Source organism: Balaenoptera acutorostrata, chromosome 1, assembly GCF_949987535.1.
Source record: "Balaenoptera acutorostrata chromosome 1, mBalAcu1.1, whole genome shotgun sequence".
NCBI lineage: Eukaryota > Metazoa > Chordata > Mammalia > Artiodactyla > Balaenopteridae > Balaenoptera > Balaenoptera acutorostrata.
In genome coordinates, this window is record NC_080064.1 from 31,043,637 (window position 1) to 31,066,290 (window position 22,654).

The 22,654-nt window shown below is 55.1% G+C and overlaps 1 protein-coding gene across 1 annotated transcript; it reads right to left on the minus strand.

Annotated features, from left to right (window-relative positions):
• Positions 1-1,032: 1,032 nt before the first annotated feature.
• Positions 1,033-3,796, minus strand: POU3F1 (POU class 3 homeobox 1). The gene has a single exon (XM_057556159.1). The coding sequence runs from the start codon at positions 3,794-3,796 to the stop codon at positions 2,453-2,455; it is 1,344 nt and encodes a 447-aa protein (XP_057412142.1). The 3' UTR covers positions 1,033-2,452.
• Between the last annotated feature and the right edge of the window lie 18,858 nt (positions 3,797-22,654).

Here is a 22,654-nt window from a genome sequence, read left to right on the forward strand (position 1 = left end):
CCATCCTGACTCTGGGGAGGGGGGCAGGCTGTGTTTAAGGCTTGACAGGGGGACGTCTGAGAATGTCTGCTTCCCTCCCCAGGTCATGAGTGCACAGCCCGGGAGTCCTCCTATAGGCAGAAGCATCACTCCCTGGGGAGTGGGGGTTCCCTTGGGGACCCATCCCTGGAGAGGCGATGCCAGGGCTTTCTGGTGGCACAGCTCTTCTTGCCCCCACTCCTCCCCAAGAGAAGTTGGGGCAGGTCATTTGTTTGCATAGAAGTAGGACCAGCTTTGCCCACGCAAACTGGCGGGGGTCCCTCCCCAGGCCACTCAACTCCCCCAGGACCCCTGTCTAAGCTGTTAGAACTCCCAGTGGATCCAGGCAGGTTTGGGTACCGTTTGTTTGCAGGTGGAAAGCCAGCTGCGGTGGGCTGGTGGGGCCTGACTCGGCTTCCAACTGCCCCAAGACCCAGAATGATGAAGTTGGCCTGGATCCCACCCGGGGAGTGCAGAGTCAGGGGTGGGGAATACAAAGATGCCTGGCTGGTGGTCCAGGTCGAGAGAGGCAGGCTTCTTCCTTGGCCCAGAAGAGCAGTTGAGTTGTGCCTGAGGAATGGCCGATCCAAATTCAGTGTGGTGTCTGCAGTGTCTTAGGCCCTGGTCTGGTCCCAGGATAGTCTGTTTATGGGGGGTGGTGGACATGAGGTAGCTTCATCTTCCCTAACCTCACTCATCTGAGGCAGGGGCCCAACCGTTGCCCAAGTAACAAGCAGCACGGATACTGGCCTGGAAGAAGGTCTGTGTGGTCACCTTCCTCCAAGATAGTGAGGCCAGAACTTTGGGGGAGGTGAGCCGGGGTATCCCATCCCATCACCCACAAACCAACCCAGCCCTAGTAGTAAAGAGGACAGGACACAGCCCTGGGGTACATGTTTATGTGAGTAATAAAATATTTACTATAACATAAATATAAAGGGAACTTCCCAGTCTACATTATTATTATTTTTTTGCAATAAAGATACAAAGAGAATGCACCAAAACATTGTTCCAAAAAATAATAAAAATAAAATAACAAAATTTAAATTCAAACGGTAACAAACAGAACAAGAAATGGAGAAGGGGGAAGCTCCAAACACATCCAGAAAATAAATAGAGATGGATCAGAAATCTGGAAATCATATTAAAATATCTTTTTCGGATTAGTGGGTGTACAAAATCCTTTAGGATGGGGAGGGAGGGCAACCCGGAAAACCAAAAATAAAAACCAAGCACAAAATGTTTCTTTCTCCCCGCCAGTGTGTACATATCTCACATATTTACATGGTTCCCACCTCACCCCAAATTTGGGGAATTTCTCTGCAGGCCTCCTCCAGCATCCCGCATCCCAGGGGGCTGAAAGGGAGCGGACGGAAGCTGCAGGGACTCAGGCAGAAGGTTCTCAGGGAACGGCTTATTTCTACAGCTGGTTAAAAAATATCTCCAACTTTTCCAAGTTTCGTTTGTTTGTGGCCGGGAGGTCAGGGCCCCGCGGGGAGTGGGGGCCCTGCTGTGCGGTGGTCGGTCTACAGCGGGGCAGAAGCCCCTTCCCATCTGCGTGTGCGTGGGAGCGCAGACCCCTCCAGCGTGGCCGGGAACCGAGCCGGAGCTCGGATAAAACGAAACGAAAAATGAACACTCGAATTTTTTTTGTTGTTAGTTTTTCTTTTTTGTTTGTTTTTTGTTTTATTTTGCTTTTTTGGGGTAGGGTAGGGGAAGGTAAGGGGAAAAAATAAATTAGGCTAGATTAAAGCTTTGGCTATTTCCTGCTTTTATACACAGACGCGGCTCTCGCGGCCTCCCCTCCGGGGCCCCGATAAATACAGTATACAGCGATTTAAATTAAGGGCGCGGGCGGAGTTAGAAGGACCCCAGGAGCCGAGAGGCTCCGTGAATAAATAAAAACTGTAAAAAACCAAGCCCGGAGGAAAGGTAAGGGGGATGGGGCGCATCCTTACGGGAGAGAAGAGGCGTGGAGCGAATAAAGTGACAGTCCCCCACCCTCGACCCTCAGGCTCGGGAATCCGCGCCGGGGAGAGGGATGGTGAACTCTCCTCTCTCCGTCCTCTCTCCCGGGTAATCCCTAACCCCGTACCGCGTTACCTGTCGCTGTGGGGAGGCCGCTGCCGGGATCCGGCCCCGAACAGCCCGGGGGGGCAGGGGCGGGGGTCGTCGAGGGGTTGGGGGCAGGGAGCAGGCGGCGGGCAGGATGCCCGGGGTGAGTTGGCGCGTTCCGGATCTTCGCTCCTCTCTCTCGGGGCTCGGGCGACGCAGCCTATCGGCCGTCTTCGCCGCTCGCAGGAGAGGGTCGTCCGGGTGTTTGGTTTTATTCGAAAGTTTCTGGGCTTTTTGTAAAATCCAAAGCAACCGAACAAAAAGAGTTCAGGCCGCGCGGCGCCTCGCCGCGCACCGGCGGGGGGCCCGGCCCGCGGGGTCACTGCACGGAGCCGGGCAGTGTGTGGTGGTGGTGGTGCAGCGCGGCCGGCGGGGGCGCCGAGGGCGGCGACGCACCGCCCCCGCCCGGCCCCAGCTCGCCGGGTGCGTACACGTCGTCCATGGGCGGGTGGCCGGCGCCGGCCGCCGGGGTCATGCGCTTCTCCTTCTGCCGCCGGTTGCAGAACCAGACGCGCACCACCTCCTTCTCCAGCTGCAGGCTGTCGGCCAAGCCTGTGATCTCGTGCGCCGAGGGCTTGGGGCACTTGAGAAAGTGGCTCTCGAGCGCGCCTTTGACCCCCACCTCGATGGACGTGCGCTTCTTGCGCTTGCGGCCCTGCGCCGCGATCTTGTCCAGGTTGGTGGGGCTGCCGCTGGACGAGTCGGTCTCCTCCAGCCACTTGTTGAGCAGCGGCTTGAGCTTGCACATGTTTTTGAAGCTCAGCTGCAGGGCCTCGAAGCGGCAGATGGTGGTCTGCGAGAACACGTTACCGTACAGCGTGCCCAGCGCCAGCCCCACGTCGGCCTGCGTGAAGCCCAGCTTGATGCGCCGCTGCTTGAACTGCTTGGCAAACTGCTCCAGGTCGTCCGAGCTGGGCGCGTCCTCGTCCGAGTGCTCGCCCACCGACGAGCCACCGCCGCCCGCGCCCGGGTGCAGGTGCGCCGCTGCCGCGTGCAAGCCGCCGGCGTGTGCATGTCCGTGTGCGTGTCCGTGGGCGCCCAGGTGCGGCGGAGGCGACGGCTCCAGCTGAGCCTCGTGGCCGTCCTCGTGCAGCGCGTGGTGCAGGCCCGGCCCCGCGCCGCCGCCGCCCGCCGCCAGCATTCCGGCCAGGCCGCTGCCGCCGCCCCCCGGGTAGGCCGCCTGCGCGTACAGCCCGAGCGGTTGGGGCTGGTGGCCCCCGCCGGCCGCCGGCGACGGCGACATGGCCGGGCCCAAGTGGTGTGCCGTGCCGCCCTGCGCCCATGCCGCGCCCGCGTGGGCCGCCCCCTGGTGCACCAGGCGCGCGTGGAAACCGCCGCCGCCGCCACCGTCGTCGGCTCGGCCGGCGCTGCCGCCGCCCGCCTTGCCGTGTTCCAGGTGCGGGCCGCCGGCCCAGTCGCCGCCGCCGCCTCCTCCCGTGGGTAGCCACTGCGGGTGCGCTAGGCCCACGGGGTGGCCCGCGCCCGCGCCCAGCCACTCGTGGTGCATCAGCTTCTGCACTTCGCGGTACGCGGCCCCCGCGTGCAGCCGCTCGGCTGCCGCCGCCGCTGCCGCTGCCGCCGCGGCATCCGGATGCATAAGCGGTCCCGTGCCCCCGGCTCCGCCGCCGGGGCCCCGCGGCAAGTACTGCGCGGTGGTGGCCATGCCGCCCCGCGCCCCGCGCCGCGCCGCCGCCGCCGCTCCGCTCCGTCTGCGGGCCCCGCCGCCGCGCTCCGCCGGCTTAAAGCCCGACCAGCTCAGCGCTCCGGAGCCCCACCCCACCCGCCGCCCATTGGCTGCCAGCGGAGCCGCCTCCCGCCCCCCGGCCCCGGCCCCCGCCCCCCCTGCCCGCCTGCCGCCCGGCCCGGCCGCCCACAGCTCGCCATTGGGCCTCACTCCTGGGGTCCCGCGCGCCGACCATGCTGATTGGCCGCTGGGGCTTCATTCACAGCCCCCCTACCTTCCGCGTATACGCTCACGCCCCGGGGGCGCGGCCGCCACGTGGGGAGTGGCGCGGGGGTGGCACTGGGACCGCACCCCCTCTCGTCCTGGCTGCGTGGGCCCCACTTTCCCCCGGCGTTGGAGACTCCGAGCCCGGCGGGTCCCACGCTCCAAGCGAGCAGAATTCCCGCCGGTCACCCGCCCGGGTGGCCAGAGGCGGTGGCGGGGATGGCGGGCTCCGGGAGGCGCTCGGGTTCCGAGAAGCAGCTCAGCCCCGCTCTCCTCCTTCCGCCGTGCCGCTGCCGGCGGGCCGGGATTCCCGCGGGTCTCGGCGGCTGCGAGCGGCAGGCGGCGCGGGTCCCCGGCTCGGTTGCGGCGCGGCTGCTCACCTCGCCCGCCTCGCCTCCCGCGACTTCCAGCGGGCACGGAGCTCTCCTCTGCGCTCCTCCCCGGCCCGTCTCGTATTCCCTCTTCACCCTCTAGACCACCCAGCGCAACTCCGTCGACCTCCGCCGCCCTGAGAGAGCGTCGGGCGCGGGCAGAGTCGGACCGGCCCCGACTTCACGCCTCTCACGGGCTCTCCTTTTCCCGGGCGCCGCGGCCCAGGTGAGTACCTCGCGGGTGGCTCGGGGCCGGAACGGCCGGAGGCAGCGATGCTGTGGGGAGACGGGAGCTCCTGTAACCAGGCCGATTCCGAGGTTCCTGAGTGAGAGGATCTCGAGGTGGAGACCGTGGCTCCGGGAAAGCACCGCCGACAGGCATGGTGGACACACTGGGCCCACGGGTATCTGACCCACGCCGCCGCCTCGCTCCTTCTCCTTCCTGCCTGCCCGGCTCATTGGCCTGGGTTATGGCGGGGTCACGCCCCGGGGAAACTTGCTCTAGGTGGGGAGTGGCGTGGACATGGGGAAGGGCGCTGGTGCCTCAGAAATCCGGCGTGCAGGCTGGGAGCTGTCCAGCCTTGCAGGGAGCTCTGGGCTGGAGTTTAGCCCACTTGCCTGGGGCTGCTGAAAAGGGAACTGGGACTGAAGAGGTCTTGTTGGAAAGGTGCGGCATGCGGTTGGCTTACCTACTCATCCCCCAGGTCTTTGAGGACTCCCTGAAGGATCCTGAGTGGACTTGGACCCCAGCATCAGCTCTTCTGTGCCACGTTGGCTGGAGGAGGAGTGGAATGAGCTGTAGCCTCCACGTCTTCCCCACGCTGAGGCTTGGCTCTCCGGGAGTCTTCCAGCTGCCAGTTCACCTCTTTTCTATCCCTGATCTTGCCTCCAATGGATTCATAGATTCCAGGGCCCCGGGGGTCCCAGATTGGAGGACCGAGCTGGGGGCCCAGCTAGGGCCCTACTGGCAAGTCAGGACTGTGGAATAAAGCCTCAGTGTGTGAAGAAGGGTGCTGGGGGGCTCAGGGGGCAGCCGCAGTGGGGGTGACAGGGGCAGAGTCGACAGTGACAAGGGTCATCCTTGGGCACAGACTGTGTTCATCCAGACCCTAAACGCCCTAGGACCAGCCTCTGGCTAGCCCCCAAGGGATGAGGTGGCCACTGGCCACTGTCCTGAGCAGAGTCCTTAGGTACCACTCCCACTGCAAGAGCTGTGATGGAGCCCTGTGTCTGAACCTAGCTAGGGATGCTGGGCTTTCCTGGACTCTGGCCCAGGAAGTGGTCACCTTGAGGCAGCCCAGGACTTCCTGGTCTACTCGCCTTCCTGGCCTCTCTCCCAGGCTCAGGAGGTAGGACCAAGGCTGGGAATCCTGTAGTGAAGTCCCCTCTCACGCCAGCCCTAACCAGACCTGCGTGATGTTGAAGCTTGGGCTTCCAACCTGGACCTGCCGCTATCTTCCTGGGCAAGAATAACTCTGGCCCAGTCTTCTAGGGCTTGGTTCTTCTACCTGTAAATTGGGAATAACAGTACCATAAGCAGCACACCTGTCTCACTAAGGTAAGTCAGAGGGTGGTACAAGACAACGTGAGTGAAAAGGGCTCAGAAAGGACTTTCACTCTCGTTGTTTCTATTGTTAGTGCCCAGTGAACGAACAGGTTACTCCCCCTCTCTAACTAAATCTCAGCTTGCTCATCTGTAGAGTGGGGTTCTGGAGGTTTGGGCCAGGTGACCTCTCTGGTAAACTCCCTTCCAGCTCTGATGGTCTGTGAGTCTATGAACCTGTCTCAGTTTCTGTCAGAGGAAGGGAAATGTCTGGACAGTGGACAGGTGTTGTTTGGAACGGTCATCATGAGCAATGGGTGCTTTACCAAATGCTTTTCATTCATCACGTTACCTGCCGCTCTCAGCCCCGAGAGTGAGCGCCGGGATTGTTCTCCCGTTGCACAGCTGAAGGAACTGAGGCTTGTCTGAGGGCAAAGAATGCGTGGAGGTCCCACTCCCCATCATCCTCCCTGTGGCTGTGGGATGGGAAGGGTGTGGAGGCAGTGGCTTTGGCCGTCACAGCAGAGAGAGCTCACAGAGAGAGCTCTCTGGTCAGCTGGCACTCTTGAAGCTGAGTTCCCCAGGTCTGTGCTGAATTGAGGGGGTGGCTGCAGCAAAGCCAGGCTCCTAGGTTGCCAGCTTGTCAGCTAGCAAATCTCAGTCCCAATCCCATTACCCCCCTTCAGCACCCCTGCTCTTTGCTTTGCCTGTTGGAGCCTCAGTTTCTTTATCTTAAAATGAGGACAGTAATGCCTGCTTCTCAGGTTTGCTCTGAAGCTGCAAGGATGAAACAAAGCATGTAATTTAGATGCTCCCTCTTAATATGAGACGCTGCTCTGGGGTGAACAACAGTGTGAACTAGGAAAGGATAACATTCCTTTCTCTGCTTTGGAAGTTTTAGATCCTCTATAATGATATGGGTTTGGTCTTGAGTCACAGTTTTCTTATATTTGAGAGTTAAGTTTTCCCTAGGAAGTCTCGACATCCCCTTTGCTCTTGCCCCTAGAGATTCTGGGTGGGACACTGGGGGCTATGACATGGCCATTGGCAGAGACACCTGTTACAGAGCATCTCCTTCTCCAGGAGCCCTACCCTCATAGACCACAGAGAAAACCCAGAACATGGAAGTCAGACAGCCAGCTGACCAATGCAGACACAGAATGGTTTAGGCATATGAACAGATGTGCATTCACACACACACACACGAACGCATAACACGCAGATACACACATGAAATTTAGCCTGGAGACAAACATTCAGATTCATAATAGGAACACATGGACTCCCATCATTAGGTTGGATATTCAAAGTCACACAAATCAACACACAATGATAAATACAGGCATGTGTCTCAACAGGAATATTCGCAGAACCCATGCAGAGGCTGAAGTCGGCTCAAGTAGGCATTCCTTCAGCAACATAGACATAGAGGGGACCTGCAGGCCCTTCGGGTGATAAGCATGGAGGCTCTCAGCTGGCACGCCAATTCACACAGATGGGCACACCCTCGTGTGTTCACAAACATGAGCACACACTCTCCCACCCAGCGCACAGATACAAAGAGGCCCACCCGACGCATCACACAGACACCTACATCCTGTAGGAACTAACCCCTCTGCACAGCGGATCAGAAAGCAGAGGAAGGGGCTGTACTCAGCCCTGAGTTTCGTCCATGCGAGTCAGTGGCCCCACTCATTCGAAGGAAGCAGGAAAACCCTTTCTTTTCATATTTTTTTTTCCACTCTCCTTGTCTGCGGAGGGCAGCTCCCAGCCAGGTCGCCGCCAGTCTCAGAGGCTCCCCGGCCTCCCTCCCCAGCAGGGGCCCCTGCCCAGCCTGCCCCCAGGCCAGGAGCTGCCCGGGCTTTCCCAGAGTGGCGAGACCTCCTCCAGGCTCTGGAGTGTGACCGAGCGCCTGCTCATTTGACACAGGTCACCGAGCCTCCGGCAGATGGGGCCCTCGCTGTGGGGGATCTCTGAGCTGGAGGGGCTGCAGGGGGAGGCTCTGTGGGGCTGAACTGCAGCTACACAAGCCCCACATTCTCTGTGCAAAGTCTCAAGTCACAGACACAAACCCCCGCCATCTACATTCATACGCCCGCCTGAGAAGTTCAGACTCGGCCTCTAGAGTCTGACCACACTCGCCATCAGCTGCACTGCTGCCACACGTGCACTGTAATATTCCAGACGCACATCCCAGACAGGCGAGCCTACACAGCGGCGCACTGGACGAGACTAGGGAGGAAGAGGAGGCAGCTGGTTCCGGCTGTTTTCCCGCTTCGGACTCTGGGCCCCTGCTGCTGTGTCTTGTCTGTGGGGCAGTGGGTCCTCGGAGTCCAGGGCAGCACTGAGAGGAGATGCAGCCGCAGACCCAAGACTTTTTCAGTGTTGCGGGAAGACCGGCTCCAAGACACTCCACCTGGATTGCTCACAAGTCAGGAGTGCTGAGCGGAGCTAAAGAGAGGAGAGATCGGGCCCGTGGGGAGGGCTGCTAGAGGAGCTCGTGTCCTAGGATGCCCTCCTGTGTGCGTGGGCTTGAAGTCTTTGTCTGAGGCAGGCTGGGCTGGAAGGGGGGTGGGATGCGGGCAGCACTCAGCCCACTTCCTTTCCCTTCTGCCAGTCTTCTTATGCCCCAGATCCTGTGTTTTCAGAGTGTCAAGGGTCCTGGGTTCCATCTTGACTCAGACTCAGGCCTGCTGGATGACATTGGACCAGTCTCAGCCTCCCGATCTCTGTGAACCTCAGTGTGTTCATCTGTAAGCTGGGCAGGATGGTCTCTGCTGGGTTCTTGTGAAGGCGGGATGAGATCACTGCCCCGATGGAAACTCGGAAAGGGGAAGCCTGGCTTGGTTTTCCTCCCTGGCTGCTAGGGGTGAGTAAGAGGCTGTGTGAGCAGGAACAGAACCTACCTGTTCCCCCAACCAGTTCTTGCTGAGCGGTGTCAGGAGTGACCACGCCCATAACCTGCTTGTTCTGGGCTGGAACGTGTTTTTGACTGGAAGAGTCTGTCAGGGTCCTGGCTGCTGCAGAGTCCAGCCTGGGTAGGCGCGTCCACTCCCTCTGTGCAGGTTGGTGCCAGCTAGACAGATTCATAGCGCTCACCACCATCCAGAGAGCTCTCCCACAAGGGATGTGATCACTATTCTCAGCTCGCAACCCCCCACCTCTCTCCCTCTAAACTCAGCCATTCTAGGTGTCCTACCTCTTTTGTCCTTCCAGTGCTCAAAAGAGCCTGGCATAGAAGAGCAGAGAGGTAGGAGAGGCATGGCTGCCTTTGGCAGAGGAGAAGGAAGCAGTTTCATTTAATTTAAGGTTCCCGATCTCTCAGTCTTGGGGAAGGGAAGGAAGGATGAAAGGTGGAATATCTCTTAGGGATGAACCTTTCCTTGTATTTTTGCGCCTGCCTCGGCCCCCTAGGTCTACGTGTGGTGTGGGGATCCTCCCAGTGCATCAGTAGAATATTCAGATTAGGGGTGGTCAATTGCTCTTGAAATTTACTTTCATTTTTAGCAGAACGGCAGCCTCTGAGCTGGTGCTAATGCCCACAATCCGGTTATGCAGAACACGCTCTCTGCAAATCGGTAAATCATTAGCGGGGATTAATCACTCTGAAAGGCTGGGGCTGGGTTTGAGTTTCTCTCTCTCTCTTTTTTTTTTTTTAAACACACTTTTATCTGGATGGCTGCAAAATTCAACACCACAGGGTGGGGTGGGAGCAGCGAGTGATGATTTAAGTTCTTGTCACCATTGTTAGACAAGGGAGGTGCCTTCCTGGGCCTGGTGTTGACTCTGGCCCGACCAACCGACTGAGGGGTGGGGGGTGGACAGCTCGGGTAGGGGGGAAGGGAAGGAGGGGAGTTCCCTTGTGTTTGTGTGCATCAGTGTTTACAATAGTGTGTTGGGGGCTTGGTGTGCTTGTATCGGTGGGTGACTGTAGGTTAGCTTGCTTGCGTGAATTCCTGTTTGTACTTTACAGATGCCCATAAGTATTTCAGCACTTGTGTTTGGGTGCTTGTGCTTGGTTTGTATTAATATGTGTGCATTAGTGTTTGTAATCGTATCAGACAGTGCTTCCCTTCAAGAGTGGTTTTTTTTTTTTTTTTTGGTTAAGAGTGGTTTTAAAGACCACACCTCACCTTCCTCAGCCTCCAGGAAGCTCTTGAGGGGGAGTAGGTAGAGCTGGAGGGAGGTCCCAACTTCACCTGTGGGAGGGGGCATGGCTCATGGATTATTTACATATTCATGAGCTGCTGTCTCTTGGAACTCCCCTCTGGAAGAGACTAGCATGAGGCCCCTTATGGCAGATGGGGAGATGGGGAGGCCAGGCTCTCACCGGAACGCCTCTCACTCTGCCACCCCGGGTCTAGTGGCTGTGCCTCCTCCACCCACGGACCGGGAAAACCCAGGGTTCTGAACCCCAACTTCTGCAAAGCTGCAGTACACACAACTCTAGTTCCTGATGGGAGCTGTGTGGCGGTGATGGGAAAGCTCTTTTTCCTTCCTGGTCCATGACGCCCCTATGGCGGCTCTTGGGGAAAGAAGGTCATTCTTCCAGCCAGGACCAAGCTGATGAATGGGACTCACTCCCACTTAATGTCCACACCAGGCCAGCCTCCTAATCCCTGTCTTTCTCCCTAGTTTAGTGCAGCCTACCTTGGAGCAATAATTATTTTCAAATGACCCAGTAATGACATTCCTAGGGTATATTGGTCAAGGTACGTGAGTATGTGGATGAGGTCACAGGACTTCTCCCCTCCAGTTCCAGAGTGTGGGGTTTGAGGTAAGACTAAGTGGGCCTGGTCTTTACATCAGCTCTGACCCCCCCAGTCCCCTTTCTCCATACAGAGTCAGCTTGGGTAGCCTGGGCACCACTATCTACCATGCCACAGATGGCGCAGATGCCCTGTACTTCTGTTCATGTGCTTCATTCATCCCCCAACTGTATGTGCCTCCCCCTCCCCTCCATGCAGCAGGCTAGCCTGGAGTCGAGGGAAAGACAGAATGATATAGCTCTTTGGCTGTTACAAGTTGGGAGGGTCTGGAGAGAGTTGGCTGGGCTCAATGCTGGCCTTCCTCGGCTTTCTTGAGAGTAGCAGGTGGAGGGCGGAAGTGGCAAAGAAGGATTTAGGAATTATATTTTCCCAGGGACCTCTTAGCATCTTTATATATCTCTGGTGTCAGACATCTGTCTGAGCTTAGGGTAGCATCTGTCTGGGCTGGAGACAACATCTGTTTGAGGCTGGGACACCTGGTTGAGCCCAGAACATTATCTGGCCCCAGGACAGCTTTTGTCTGGGCCCAGGACATGTGTCTGAACCTGGCATGGCATCTGTCTGGGCCTGGTGCAACATCTTCCTGGCCTGGGGGCAATGTCTGTTTGAACTCTGGACATCTGTCTGACTTGGGGATGTCTGCTGAGCCCAGAACAATACCTGTCTGAGCCTGGGGGTGGACTTGTCATGGCAGATAAAATCACCCTCGAGTCTCAACTTTGGTTTGCGGCTGAGAACAGAGTATATGCCAGACTCATGTCCCTGCTCTCATTTCTACCAGGGAAGGGCTCTTCTGTAGAGTGCCTCAGTTTACCTCCTTCTGTAGGCCCATTGGCCTGCTTGCTCTGGACACCTCAAGGGACAGCCAAAGCCTACACCCCAGGGACTCCAGGAAAGCGAAGTTAAAAGAATAAGGGAGTGGATAGGTTATAAAATCTAAGACTGGTCTAGGACTGTTCTTCCCTCCTCCAGTCCCTTTGTTGAATCAAATCAGAGTGCTCCCCCAAGACACAACTCGGACATGTCACTCGCCTCCTGAGAAGCCTTCCCTTGCTCCCAATTGTATGTGTTATCAGGCCCAAAGTCCCCTCTGGTCCTGCCCCTGCCTCTGCTCTGAACCAGCAGCACGGAGCTTCTTTCCCACAAACACACCGGGACCTAATGATTCCCTACCTTTGTGCACTCAGCTCCCTCTCCTTGGAATGTCTTTCTCCCCCGCAACCGCACCCCACCCCCCCGCCCCGCCCAGTCCTCCCATCACATCCTTCAAGTCCTAGTTCAAGGGTCACCCACTCTGGAAATTTTTTTCACTCCTTCTCTAGACTAAGCCACGACCTCTGCCCTGCTTCCACAGTGTATTGTGAAGACCACCTCCGTGTTAGCATTTGTGGGCCTGCAGTCATTGCCCTTTGTATATCTGTCTCTCCCATGGGACTGTGAGCTCCTGGGGGTAGCTGGCTCTGGTTCATCTTTGTCTCCCCAGCACCCAGCCCAATTCCTGGTCTGTGGTGGTACCAGTAAGAAAGGCCTGTTGGATGATCACATGGTTGTACCTCTGTCGTCTCATTTCCATCTCATTTCATTCTCTATCTGCGACCAGGATGAAGACATATAGGATCCAAAGATTTGGTACATATGCTCCTGACAGGAGCAGGGAAGAGAAGTGACGCTCGGGGAGCAGTAATGAATCCAGACCTAATGGCCTCTCTGTGGGCTCCGGGGATGGGACCACATCTAAGAAAGAAGACCTTTACCTGGGTCCAGGCCCAATCCCTGAGGGCAGGTGGGAGAATGGAGACCTGGCCTAGCTTGTTGGAGAAGTTTCAGAGTTCCTGGGCTTACTGGTCCTGCCAGAGAGGAAAAGTCACATAAGGTGTTGTTAATATAAACACCGTGCCCAGAGCAAACTGCTCTCCTTGTCCAGGTTCAGAGGAGAGCATCTGGGGACAGAGGCTGAGTAGGGAGGGGTGCAGAACGGTGAGGAGGTAGCTGAGAAGTGGTTGCTCCCAGGACATGGTCTATGCCTTGGTGGCTTTTATTCCACCAAATAGAAATAGCTTTCTTGTTCTTGCTGCTGATGAAAGCCATACAAGCTCATTGGTCAAATTCTTTGCCTCAGAAATATCTGAAAACAGAAAGTGGAAGTCCTCTGTTCATCTCTCTTCCTCCCCTCTCTTAACTACTCCTATTGGCTATATTTTTCCAGAACTTCTTTGCATGGGCACACACTATTTAATAAAATTGCTAAGATTTATTGAGTGCTTACTATGTGCAGGAGTTGTGCTAAGTGCTTCTACCTGGGTTTCCACATTGCATCCTCACCAAAACACTATGAATTAGGTGCAACTCTTATTCTCATTTTACAAATGAAGAAACTGAGCGGTATTAATGATGGTGCCAGGTACCATTCTAAGTACTGTGCATGTTATATCATTGAATGCCTGTAGTATGTATAATGCCTGGCATGTACTAGGCAATCAATAAACAGGGGTTGATGCTTCCAGCTTGAAAGTTCGAGAATCTCAGATGAGACATCTAGGATCATTCAGTGGACCCCTAGAGGGGAGGGCTCTTGTCCCAAACCTCCTGAGCTGCAGGCAGCATCCCTGGTGCCTGGAGATGCTGACTCAGCAGTGAAAGATGTAAATTCCTACCTTGGTTTGCATATGATTTACACATATTTATTTATGAATGTCTTTGATTAATGTCAAAGTGCCTCGGTGATTTTTCTGCCAGGCTTCAGGGCCCTGCAGAGGGCACGGTTAGTGTGGACTGGCTGCAGGCTCTGAGTGTGCATGTGTGGGGGGCTGCTGGATGGGGTGAAAGTGACAGCTGTGGAGAGGTGGATGGCAGCTGGGGGGTTGAGTGGGCAGACTGGAGCTTGGGATTCTGGAATGGGTTATTTGGGCAGCTGGTGTGAGTGGAGGCTGTTTGTCCGCATAAGGCAGGGTCCAGCTGAGGGGCTGGGGCAGGGTCAGAGCGCCAGGCACTGGGGTGAGTGACTCGTGGGTCTCTAGGTGGCCATGGTCCTAGACAAGCCAGGGTGCCAGTCAGCCTTTCTAGGTAGGAACTCAGACCCTAGGAGCCCAAGGACAGGATCTGGGGTTCAGATTAGGACACCCGGTCTAGCCTGGTGAGGGCTTCTAAAACAAGGAGGAAGCTCGGAGGCAGGAAGGGCCCTCCCTCCAGAGGTGTTCCCCCTGGTGCTGCCCAGGGCGGGGATCCCCTGCTTGGATGCTCTGGGACAGGGAGTGCTCTCTGCAGTCAAGGCCTTGGGAGAATCTGCTAATTAGTAGGAATAGTCTGTGTGTGCCAGCTGTGCCCAGCCCTGTGCCTGGCATCATGGGGAAGACCAGTCCCAGCCTGCAAACCTTGGCAGGGAAGCTGGTGAGATAAGGCAGGAAGGGCAGGGCCCCGACCTTGACTGAAGGCTGCAGGCACTTTTATCCATTATCTCCTTTGATTGTCAGTAGGATCAAAGGCAGTGGCTGTCTTATCTCCTCATTACAGAGGAGGAAGCAGAGACTCAGAGAGCTGCAGTGACTTGCCCAAGGTCACACTGTGAGTGGAGGAGCTCAGATTTGAACCCAGCTCTGTTTCATTCTACAGCCTGAGCACTTAGCCAGTTTATTCTGCTTCAGCCAGGTATAAAATAAGGATCACACCTACCTTGCTTAATTGTTGTGAGGGTTAGATGAGCTCAAGTGTGTAGGGAGGGTAGCACAGTGGCTGGCACACAGTAAGTGCTCAATAAAAAAATTTTTTTTTTCCTTAAGTGATAGAGCTAGGATCTTAAATCACGGTCCAGTAGACTCTACTGTTTGCATGGTACCGTGGTTCTTGCCAAGGTTGGTTGGGAGGGGGGTTGTTGGGGACAGAGCATGACCTCCTCTGTGGGTTGGGTGAGCCCTTGTCATGCATGGGCACTAATGGCCATCAGCATATGGGAGGGGCCACCTGCCAGGCCAGAGCCCCTGTCTACTCTAGTCCTAACCCTGGGTAGGGTGGGGACACTGAAGTTGTCTAGTTAGAATTGCCTGGATTTGTGTGTGTGTGTTTCTGTACGTACTTGGTGACGGTCCTTGACTGGGAAAGGAGAGACAACTTTGGGAGCTCTATTAGCAGGCAGTGGTCAGGGCCCTTTCTCATTTTCAGTGGCAGAGATGAATCAAGTGAGGGAGGGAACCCTCATGTGAGGATATGAGGGAAATCACTCCTGGCAGGGGGAATGGCAAGTGCAAAGGCCCTCGGGTTAGAATGGGCTTAATGTGTACATCTTCCTCAGTAGCTACGGAGACAGAATTAACTTGTATCTTCTGGTGTTTGAGGTAGAGGAGCTAAGTGGGGGCAGGATTCATTCATTCATTCGTACATTAATTCAACAACTATTTAGTGCCCACTTTGTGCAAGGCACTATCCTAAGTGCTGATGGCTAACACTTATTGAGCGCCTACTATATTTCTAAGTACTTTAATATATTATTTCATTTAATTTTTACAACAACACAAGGAATCCTGGGGAGACAGTTGGGCTTCCTCTTATTCCTTCAGCCTCTTCCCATCTCCCGGCCACCACAGTCACGAGTGTCTGCCACTCAGAAAGGGCAGGATCCCCACAATGGGTGAGGCAGGGTGGTCCTGAGAAAATCACGGCTCTGGAGTCTTACATGTCCTGCCTGGGCCCTGCCCAGGATCAGGCCCTGAGCCTCCTGGAAGCCACCCAGTAGAGGGTGGGGTGCCCACGTTAATCCCATTCAACCAGGCCTGCCTCAGAACTTTCTCTCCCCGGGGCTCCCAGTCACATCTTCTCTGTATCCCCTCCACCCCTTAGCTCCTGGCCTCCCAGCAGCTCCCTGCATAGCTAAGCCCTGTCTTCTGGGCTCTGCTCAGGGAGCCAAGGTGCGGCTCGGAGCCGAGGCTCTTGGCAGGGAGAAAGGAAAGTTCCGTACTTGTTTTCTTTTTTTTCCCTAAAGATATATCTTTATTTATTTATCGAAATATATTTGATTTACAATGTTGTGTTAATTTCTGGTGTCAGCAAAGTGACTCAGTTATACACATATATATACATTCTTTTTTCTATTCTTTTCCATTATGGTTTCCCAGGATATTGAATATAGTTCCCTGTGCTATACAGTAGGACCTTGTTGTTTATCCATTCTATATGTAATAGTTTGCATCTACTAATCCCAAACTCCCAGTTAATCTCTCCTCCACTCCCCCCACCCCCTTGGTAACCACAAATGTGTTCTCTATGTCTGTGAGTTTGTCTCTGTTTCGTAGATAGGTTCATTTGTGCCATGTTTTAGATTCCAAATCTAAGTAATATCATATGGTATTTGTCTTTCTCTTTTTTTTTCTTTACTACAAACTTTTACTATGCTAATATGTGTTGTGAATGATCATAAGATACAGTTAACATATAGCGTTTCCCATGCTTAGTTTTCCCCAGGGCTCTTCCTTTGGGAAGCATCTCCTGGAAGTATGGTAGCTCACAACACACTTTTGGAAAAGCAAAATTAATCTCGCTGTCAGGGCAGGTGTTTCAGTTGATTGTTTTTCCCCAAATGAAAGCTGTAGATTTTCCCCTTCCATACTTGTTTTCTGATGGGACTGTCCTGAAACACCCCCTGTGCTTAACTAACTCTGATGGAGGGCGGTACTCACCTGGCCTGGCCTGGCTCCCTCTGTCCTTTCCTTAAGATGGTGAGCACACAGGCCTCAGCCAGCGTGGGTTTCTCAGTTCCTGACCACCCACATATGCCTGTGACCTGGGCTCCTCAGCCTCTCCTGCAGGAAAAGGTACAGAGAAGAGGAAATAGAGAAGTTGCTTAAAATTCAGAGGCCGAGGGAGGAGTCTGGTGCTTCAGTCTTTGGTGAATAAAGAAACCTGGTAAAGAAGGTTTTCTGGATGGGACAAAGGAAAAGGAAGATCTTGTTCTGATGGGCTGCGCTAACCTGGAAATCATGACTGTCTGTTTTCCCATCCACCCATCCATCTATCCATCCATCCACCTATCCATCCATCCACTTATCCATCCATCCATCACCCATCCATTCAGCCACCCACTTTATCCATCCATCCATCCATCCATCCATCCACTGACTGAATGCCTAACAAACACAGCCACTAGTTCAATTATGCTTACTGAGTGCGTATGTTGGAGAGCTGGTCAGTGTTTATACTTTTGTGACCCTTCTGTTTATGTATTTCCTCTCCCTACCTGGTTCTTAGAGAAGTTTCTTGAGAACTCGGGGCCCCAATCCCCCTACAGAGACAAGAGGAAGGGCTCTGTCTTGGCTGTGGGGTTGTCAGCAGCTGCCTGGCTTGGGCACCCTGGGGGACCAGGGTCGTGGGGAATCTTGCATGCTGCTCCCACCCCTGCTGGGCTGGGCCTGTGACCCTCACTGTGACCCAGCCTGGAGGATGCCAGGCTGCTGCAGGGGAAGGGACTCACCGCCTGGCAGCGTGCCCGTGCTGCTGCAGGGGCTGATGGCCCCTTGCCAGCCCCAAGCTTTTGGAGCGGTAAAGTTGTGGGGCTGTGGAGCCTCTCCACGCTGCTGTAATAAACAAGCAGGCTGGGACCCGAGGCGGGAACTGGGTCAGGGGGTGGCTGCCATGATGGCAAGTGGAGGAGCCTCGTGAGGGGCTCAGAGGAGTGGGTGGGCGAGCAGCGAACTGAGCTGCTGCTTTGGGTCCTGAGCGTTCAGGCCACTCTCCCTGTCCTCCCATCCTGCCCTCCTCCCTACCCTGGCCAGACCTGTGGGGCAGCTCTGAGCTGCCCTGGTAGGAGGTGAAACTGCAGGAGGAGGGGCCATAGACAAAGACCCCAATCAAGACAAAGACAGGGAGAGGCAGAGGGTTATAGAGATGGGGCTTCAGAGAGAGAGAGAGAGAGAGAGGGAGAGAGAGACTGAGACTCAGAAAGACAGAATCGGGTGAGAGAAGAAAGATTCAAAGGCCCTGAAGAAGAGGGTGGGGGGAGGGAGTCCAGGGCAAGAGGAGAAAGCGGTGGGCCCAGGGGGATTAGCTCCTCCAGAGGCAGGAAGTGTGGAGCTTAATAACAACCCCCTCCTATGTGGCTAGCACCCCACAGTGAACAAAACTTTTCCACTTGCTTAAGCTCATTCAAGCCTCACAATAGCCTGGCTGAGATGGGCTTGGAGTCCTCCGGAGGATGGGGGCAGGGATGTGCCCCGTTGTGGGGAGCAGCTGGGGGAGGGGCAGCCGCAAAGCTGGAGCTGGAACCTGAGGACTGGCTGTGAGATGGGTCCCACAGAGCGAGGGGCTTGGAGACAGAGCCCCCCGCTGGGCCTGAGTCCCTCCAGTGACTGAGGCTTCCCCAGCTCTGCTCAGAGGCTCTCGATGGGCGCGGCTGGCCTGTGCTGGACCCTCCTGCTACCGTGCATTATTGGTCCTCTTCCCGGGAGGAAGAAGTGGTCCCAGGAGGCCTCCCTCTTTTTTTTTTTTTAAATTTATTTATTTATTTATTTATTATTTTTGGCTGTGTTGGGTCTTCGTTTCTGTGCGAGGGCTTCCTCCAATTGTGGCAAGCGGGGGCCACTCTTCATCGCGGTGTGCGGGCCTCTCACTATCGCGGCCTCTCTTGTTGCGGAGCACAGGCTCCAGACGCGCAGGCTCAGTAGTTGTGGCTCACGGGCCTAGTTGCTCCGCGGCATGTGGGATCTTCTTGGACCAAGGCTCGAACCCGTGTCCCCTGCATTGGCAGGCAGATTCTCAACCACTGCGCCACCAGGGAAGCCCCAGGCCTCCCTCTTGGTCCCCTTTCTCCTGTCCCCCAGCTGCCTGGCTGTAGTGTAGGAGTGTGGGCTGTTGATGGCTTCCAGATGAATCCATTTCCGGGAACTGCCTTTGGTGGAAGGGGGGCACCTTGCCCAAAGTTAGCCCCCTCCCTGGGGGCAGCCTGCCTCCGATGGCTGATCAGTTGGTGGGGGTGGGCAAAGGCCAGGTCCCCTTGCTGCAACTTGGGACACTTGGAAGGGCCGTTCCAGCTCCCGAGCTCCGTGTGAGACTGGCTGTGACTGCATTGCACATCAGTTTTTCCCTTTGCCCGGTGCCGCTTCCTTCTCTTGCTGTTGTCGTAAGAGTCTTCTCCCATAAACCTCCTTTATGCAGATCTCATAGTCTCAGAGCATTTCCAGGGAATCTATGACGCTAACTCCAACCATTGGGCACCACCTGGGCTCAGCTCCCCTCCCCTCCCCCACATCCTTTTTTTCTTGCTCTTCCTCATCCCCACCCAACTCTCGGTCCTGCTGTTCTGCACCTGGCAATGCCTCTTAACCTGGTCTTGCTGTTTTCACTCCTGCCCCGCTACAGCGGGGCTGCCCAATACCGTAACCACACGCAGCTAGTGGGCGCTTTAAATGCGACTCCTCCGAATTGAGGTGAGCTGCAAGTATAAAATACACACTGCATTTTGAAGACTTGGTGTGAAAAAGAGAATGTAAAACATCTCTAATAAATTTTCAACACAGATGTCATATTGATAATATATTGGATGAAATAAAAGTGTTATTAAAATTAATTTCACCTGTTTCTTTACTTTTTATGTGGCCGTTAGAAACGTTAAAATTTTATATGTGCCTTCCACCATAGTTCCATTGGACAATGCTGCTGCACTGTCCATTCTTCCACAGCAGCCGAAGGGATCTTTTAAAATCTTCATTGGATCGTGTCCCTCCTCTGCTCACAACCCTTTAAATGCTCCCATCTCACACAGGCTGAAAGCCTTATGATGGCTTTCAAGGCCTTGCATGACCTACCCTCTTGCTTTCTTGCAGATCTTCCCTCCTACCATCCTCTCCCTTGTTCCCTTGTTCCAGCCGCACTGGCCATACCAGCCACCCTGTAATTCCTTAAACTTGTTAAGCTCATTCCTACCTCAGGACCTTTGCACTTGCTGTTCCCTCTGCTAGGAGTGATTTCCCCACCTCTTCACATGCTCACTCCTTCGTTTGATTTAGATTTCTTCTCAAACTTCTCCTCCCAGAGTGGCCTTTTCTGTCCACCCTGGCTAAAACAGCTGCCTCCCACTTCTTCTCTAATGTCTTGGGCAGAGCATTTATCCTTGTGCAGCGTTATAGTACCTATTTGATTGTTTACATTTTGATTGTTTGTTTCTCCAATTTGAATGTAAGCTTCGTAAAGCTTGGTCTGACTTGGTCTGACAGACTTGGTTTGTCTTACTTACCAAAACATTCCCGTGCTTAGAACTGGGCCTGGAATAGACTAGATGGTCGATGAATATTGGTCGAGTGATTGAAATTTACAGTTGACAAAACTGAGATCCAGAAAGATAAAATTGTGCTCAAGGTCACACAGCTAGGCAGGGACAGAGCAGGGAATAGCTCAGGGCTGAGGCCCACGGTCTGCCCACTGCAGGTACTGTCTGCAGCCTCTTTCCTTCCTTTTGGTCCCATCACAAGGGAAACACAGGCGTCACCGTGGGGAGAGGGGATCTGGCTGTGGAGAGGCAGCAGACTTTGTTTTTCTGGCATCTCTCATTTGCTGAGTCCTGGAGACTTCCATGCACAGGTACTCAGCTGCCAGTTGGTCCTTCCTTCCCCCGTGCACCCAGACTCCCCAGTCCAAGGAAGGCCCTCGGATGGAGGTGGAGGGGAACAGGGTAACTATAGGGTAGTAGGAGTGTGGTCTTCCCAGGGCTCAGGCAGAGACACTCTCTGCCTAACACAGCCTCATAGAACTTACGTTTGAGAAGACAGCAGAAGGGAGAGAGAAGAACCCTGGAAACTGTAGGGCTCAGAGGAGGTGGAAGTGGAACAGTCAGAGGGACAAGATCAGGGAGGGCCCGGGCAGTTGGTGAGTTGGACTTGGGCCTGGTTGAGTTTGAGGTGCCTGTGAGGCTTCAACATGGAGATGACCTGGGGGCAGTTGGATCCATGGCTCTGGAGCTCAAGGGCAATTCACTCCAGGGAAGGAGGTTTGGGGTTATTGGCATAGAGACAGATAAATCTGTGGGAATGGGAGAAGGCCCAGGGGAGTGTGTGGCATGAGAGGGGGAAAGTACCAAGAACAGAACTGAGGACCCTTCATTTAGAGGGCTGGTTGGGGAAAAGGAGCTGGTAAAGGAACCTCAGAGGGAGAAACAGGAGGCAGAAGGGGAACCAGACAGAGGGCTGCTACCAAAATCTCAAGGGAGCTCCATAAGTACTTGTGGAATGAATGAATGAATGAATGCATAAGTGAGGTAGAAAGGATTGGAGAGCCCCTGGGCTCTGGGCCTGTCGTGATTCTCTGTTAATGACCCAGAGTCAAGGCTTCTTCTCCCTCCCTGGGACACTCTCGCTCTTTCCTCTCTCCTCCTGGACCTGCGCTCTGCTGACCCCTTCCTCAGGGAGCCAACATGGGATTATGTCCCTACATCAAAACTAGGGGACCTGAGGCAGAGAGGACCAAACCACACAGGCACCCTGCATCTTAGTGCATGTGCATTCTGGGGGCAGGACAGCATTTCCAGGGAGGGGGCTCCCAGTGGGGTAGGGTGTCTTGGGGGCTTCTGAGAGCCCATCTCTAGTCTGAGATTTCTCACCCTGTAGTCATGGATATCCCACTGGCAGTTGGAAGGCTCTTCAAGATCACCTGGTTCAACACCCTTATTTTATAGATGGGAAGACTGAGGCCCAGGGAAGGAAGAAGCTTGCCCAAGTTCAGACTCATAGAAATGATAATACCCAACTACCATTTATTGAACAACTGCGGTATGCCAGGGGTTTCACATCTATTCTTTTGTTATTCCCTCTCTTTCCTTTGTAGTCTCTGATTTTGCAGATGAAGAATCAGAGGTTCAGAGAGGTAAAGTGATTTGTCTGAAGTCACACAGTAGGTGGGCCTGGGCTGGGATTCAGACCCACATCTGTTTGATCACCAAAGATTGGGTTGTTCCTTGGCCCTCTATGGCCAGGTCTCCTGCATCCCAGGCTAGAAGATTTTCTGTGTCGGTTGCTGCTTCTGCCAGACCCAGGCAGCAGCTAAGGAGGGAAATGACATTCAGCAAAATAGAGGGAGCACCAGCACCTGGCCTTGAGTGTTGGCCATGCACAAAGCAAATGCGAGAAGGAAGAGAGGGCCCCCCTCCACTCCTGCCCGCCACTCAGCCAGGTAGGCCCCCAGCAGCCTGGCTTTCTCCCTCCCTGGGGCTGGAGCTGCCTCTGTGCTTCTGCCTGCCTGATCAGGGCAGAGCAGCTTCATGTATTATTAATAGCACTGCCAGCCTTCCTGTTTTCACGCTGATAACCTGCTGGGGAGGGCGGGTGGGAGGGAGGGAGCAAGGTGGCAAACCCTGGAGCTTTGAGGGCCCCTCCCCACCAGTAGAGCCGATCTGCGGGGGCTGGCCCAGCCCCAAGTCTCTGAAGTTGGTTTCTAGAACTTCCCCCATCTGAACCCACAGGAGGGGACCAGGGCCTCTGAAGGGAATTCATGTGGGAGGTTGGAACATGTGCCTCTGGGAAGGGCCCCGTCCCTCATTTCACCTAGGATACCAAGGGCTCAAATCACCTTGGCCTCCCTAGAGGCAGAGGTACCCATACCCAAGTGGCCCCAGGGCTCAGGGCTGAGAATTCAGTAGTGTGTAAATGTGTGCATGTGTGTGTGTGTGTATGTGTGGGTGTGTGTGAGACATTGGCTCCCAAGGTTCCCAGGGACAAGGATCTCTGAGGTCTGGCCACACATGGACCTCAGGCCACGTCCTAGCAGGTCTCTCCCTGCCCCCCACCCCATGCCTAACCTTTTGCCTTCTAGAGCCCAACTTGAGGGCCAAGGACGGGGGACAGACAGAGCCAGCCCTGTCAAGGATCGGGGTGGGTAGAAGCCATATCCTCTGAGCCAACCTGCAGGCTGGCGATCATGG